Source organism: Daktulosphaira vitifoliae, unplaced genomic scaffold (genome assembly GCF_025091365.1).
Source record: "Daktulosphaira vitifoliae isolate Bord-2020 unplaced genomic scaffold, ASM2509136v1 Scaffold_1, whole genome shotgun sequence".
NCBI lineage: Eukaryota > Metazoa > Arthropoda > Insecta > Hemiptera > Phylloxeridae > Daktulosphaira > Daktulosphaira vitifoliae.
This window is the reverse complement of record NW_026099572.1, coordinates 58,257,424-58,261,684: the sequence shown is the minus strand read 5'-3', so window position 1 is coordinate 58,261,684 and position 4,261 is coordinate 58,257,424. Positions and strand designations below refer to the sequence as shown.

The 4,261-nt window shown below is 39.2% G+C and overlaps 1 protein-coding gene across 5 annotated transcripts in view; it reads right to left on the bottom strand.

Moving 5' to 3' along the window:
* The window catches only part of LOC126908034 (focal adhesion kinase 1), a 16,586-nt gene that overhangs the window by 7,323 nt on the left and 5,002 nt on the right, over positions 1 to 4,261 (bottom strand). For 3 of the 5 annotated variants that reach the window (XM_050689861.1, XM_050689880.1, XM_050689889.1), the window contains one exon: positions 2,926 to 3,458. The exons of 1 other annotated variant lie outside the window; for it this stretch is intronic. In XM_050689861.1, the coding sequence (XP_050545818.1) occupies positions 2,926 to 3,302 (377 nt within the window). In that variant the 5' untranslated portion in view covers positions 3,303 to 3,458. Of the gene's footprint in view, positions 1 to 2,925; positions 3,459 to 4,261 lie in introns of those variants that run through there. One more of the 5 variants, XM_050689870.1, reaches the window with a different exon arrangement.

Below are 4,261 nucleotides of genomic sequence, written 5' to 3'. Positions count from 1 at the left end.
GTTCATAGGTCAGTGCATTGATTATGCATATAATGTTCATGTGCTGACACACATAAATACAGCACAGAAAAAATAAATCACCAGCGATATGCCCGCCGGCGGGCCNTGTGCTGACACACATAAATACAGCACAGAAAAAATAAATCACCAGCGATATGCCCGCCGGCGGGCCATGTGATTCAACCGTTGGGATCCACACCGTTACGACCATGTACTCGCATTAAAAATACACAGTTTAATTAACATAAAATGTGCGTACACGGGATAGAAGAGATAATAATATAACATGTCGCGCACACTGCCTTATTCGGCCAAGTCAAAATGTTTACGGCGAGAGGACCTTCACGGTATGAGTCGACACCGCCGACTTCCAACGCAATCACAACAAACGAACAGTATTGTTGATGTTGTTGTTAAATATGGTTATTAAAATACTTTTAAGACCAATCGGNAATAACTTAAAAACCGGCCTGCTGTAGTTCATAGGTCAGTGCATTGATTATGCATATAATGTTCATGTGCTGACACACATAAATACAGCACAGAAAAAATAAATCACTAGCGATAGCCCGCCGGCGCTATGTGATTCAACCGTTGGGATCCACACCGTTACGACCATGTACTCGCATTAAAAATACACAGTTTAATTAACATAAAATGTGCGTACACGGGTTAGAAGAGATAATAATATAACATGTCGCGCACACTGCCTTATTCGGCCAAGTCAAAATGTTTACGGCCAGAGGACCTTCACAGTATGAGTCGACACCGCCGACTTCCAACGCAATCACAACAAACGAATAGTATTGTTGATGTTGTTGTTAAATATGGTTATTAAAATACTTTTAAGACCAATCGAGCCGAGTGAACATGTCCATTAAGTCGGTGTAACCTGAATCGTTCCTAATTGAATCAACAACTCGCCGATGTTATTATTGGAATATATTTCGACGAGTAATGATAATTAGTACGCATTATCACGTGCACAAACGCACACGAACAGAGAACACCCCCCGATCGAATTTCATTAATTTGCTTATGGTTTGTAAAATAAACATGATCATTACGAGTAGACAGTCTCGTTGTAGTTGCAAGTTCACGACGGTAATATTTGAGTATCGAAAAAAAAATCTAATCTCGAGATGTGAAATAGGTCCGTTTTATATAATCCCGAGGCGCCATCGTCTCGGCCGTGCCACTAGGAAGTCGATAATAATTTTAAGATTGCGGCTAAGAGGTAGTGACGGTCAGTGTGGATGAGTAAAGATAACGTCCAAGTCCATCTAAGTAAGTTAAAGTGATCATATAATTTTTTTATCTAGTTGAGATAATTGTAATCTGTTAGACGTCACTTACAACTGAAAATGTGATGAGTTAAGTGGCTTGGCCATCATCATTTCGATATATTTTGACATGCAGTCAAATGGTTCATTTTGAAGGAACTTTTTCGTTTTTTGACGCGGTTCAAAACGTTTTTGCTTAGACAACAGATCGTACACGAATAGTCTGCATTTGTTAAGTTTATTTGTGTACGGATTCTATGGAGGGCAGGAACCGTTATTTGTTTGTTTGACCGACACATGCACCCGACTAGGTTTACTTGTTTTTTAAACATTTTTTTGATCGTCGGTCGTTTGTATCGGTTTCATAGACTTTATTTCGGTAAGGTTTTATTTAGATAACAGCCGTAGAGTTGGTGTAAACACTAGTGGAATAATAACAACGATTACATTTTCGATCGAACGACTAATAGTTTCAAACCGAGCTAATTATGGTCTACGAATGTAATTAATAGTTGTGCACTGGACTCGACCGGCAGGCAATGAGTGTTGGTCGTTAAAGTTCTATTACGCGTTGGAAATCCTAACACCCAGTCGGTTATGGACAGTCGTCGTTACGGATCTTAATTGCAACGGTACAGATTTCGTTCGAAGCTCGTACATGAAAATAATCCAACAGTCGTTCACACAGCTTACTTATCGATAACGGTTGACGCGAAAAACGTGTAGTTCGTGTCATTGGCACGGAGTTAAAGCCGAGCAAGGGGGCAAAGGAAAGTCGCCCACTTGGCCATTAGAGACTGTTTGGATGTTAGTAACAACCAACACACACCTTTTCTGTCTTTGGAGGTCGCGCGCGGATAATGACGTAACGGCTAGCCGGTTTTCGCTTTGGGGCACGACGGAGCATAAAATGCATACAAAATAAATATTAACAATGATATACTGCGAAAACAAAAATAAATACACCATCGCCTACAATGACTTTTATTGCAATCGGTGAGCCTTCTAAAAGCTTAGTAATCGGTTGAGCGCCGAACATCACCACAACGAGGTTATTTTTTTAACTCATGTGTTGGTGTCGCAGTGCTGGACAAAATTGATTATTTTACAGTCCGTGTACATCACATTAACGTAAACGTTTCGGTTGATTTACCGTGATAGCATAATCGGAAATTGAATTGTTAACAATACACCCGGCTACTGAAAACAATTCGTGTAATTTAACCTAACATAAAATAAAACCCCCGTTTGAAAAACTCTGGCATATTAAATCGTTTAACAACTATTAGTCTGTTGCAATAAAACATTTGTTACGTGTTTAAAATTATCACACGAATCAATGAGATTAAAGTCGTTTTTAACAGTACAACGATTTTCGATAATAACTTTTGGCTAATTAAATATTGCTTACCTAACAAAGAAAATTAATACTATACAATTTAACTATAAAGACTAGGTATAAAATTTGTCATTTTGGTGGACGGCCAACATTAGTCAATCTAATCTTATGATATCAATATAATATTAAAATGTTCTATTTATAACAACGGCGTCACAGTCGTTACGTTGGTAGTTTTGCGTCGATACTTGGAGAAATGTATTAAAACGGTTTAATTGAGCCAAAATATAGTTTTGCTGTTACCTGATGCAACTGAGACGTTTGAAGCGCCAAGTGTGCGACACGTTCGAAAAACCGCCGTTACTGGACGACTCAACGGCCCGCCGTCTACGCTGCGGCGGCCGAGGTTTTCGGGCGGTTACGGCAGCCGCGGCCGCCTCAATGGTGTCTGCAACTGCCGTTTTGGACGCCAAAAATTTGGCGGCCAACTTTCGTCCACTGGCTCTTAACAGCCCTTCGTCTTGTACGTCGACCCTATTGCCGCCGTGATAACTGTGAGGCCGTCCGACCGACGGAGACGACCGCGGCGGTCTGACCGGAGCTCGTTCCACGTCTACCTGATGCAGATACTGCGACCGCCGTCGGCCAGGTATCACCCTGTCGATAACGTCGGCCAACATAGCGGTGGCAACGGCGGCCGGAAGGAAGAGGAAAATAATAAGGTGCGCATGGTATCAACGAAGATGAGGTGGCGGGATCGCGTTTTGAATATGCATGTCAACGCTATTGTACTTGTGTTGCGTCTTTATAGGTACGGCTGAAATTTTTGAATAATCCTATACGAATTTTTTTATTGTATTAATATTATGATAATAATAGTAATAAAATATTAATGGTCAACGGAAAGAAGGCCACGTGGTAGGTGTGCCTGCAGCTGTACAACAAAAACGCCTTGGAAAACAATTCATCAGTTACAAAAACGAATTGGACAGCTTTCACTTGAGCAAAAAAAAATCGTAATGTAACATATTTTGTTATATTTTCAAACGTATCTTTGGTCATGTGTAATTACAGTAGGTTTTGGCACCAAAAAAATTGTTAAACTTTACAAGTATGATGAAAAAAACTTATAATGGTAAAAAATATGTTCCGTTATATTATCTGCATAACTAGTAATGTAATACCTATTAATTATTCTTATAAAATGACGTTTACATGGTAGGTGAGGGGACTGAGAAAGTCGGAGAGGGTTTATTTAGATGTGAAATAATATTATACATGCGAAGAGGGCAATAAAAATACTAGTCCCCTTTTCAAACGTATGACTTACAGTTATTTATACGGGGCGATTAACTGCTTGGACGAGCAATACTATCTTTTCTTATAATATTTCTTCTTACAAGTGTCAACGAGTAGCGATAAATCGGATTCTATATTAAGAAGTAGACGAATTATTTTTGGAAGATCTGAACGAGGAAAAAAATACACTATTAATTAAGGAGCACTTAATTGAGTTTTTTTCAAATTCAAAATGTACAATTCATGATTCACACGTGGGATACATTTTATGAAAAACGATAGCTTTTAGCGTGTTTATCTTCCGTCTCGAACGACAGCAAAATATAACAACTATCAGTTT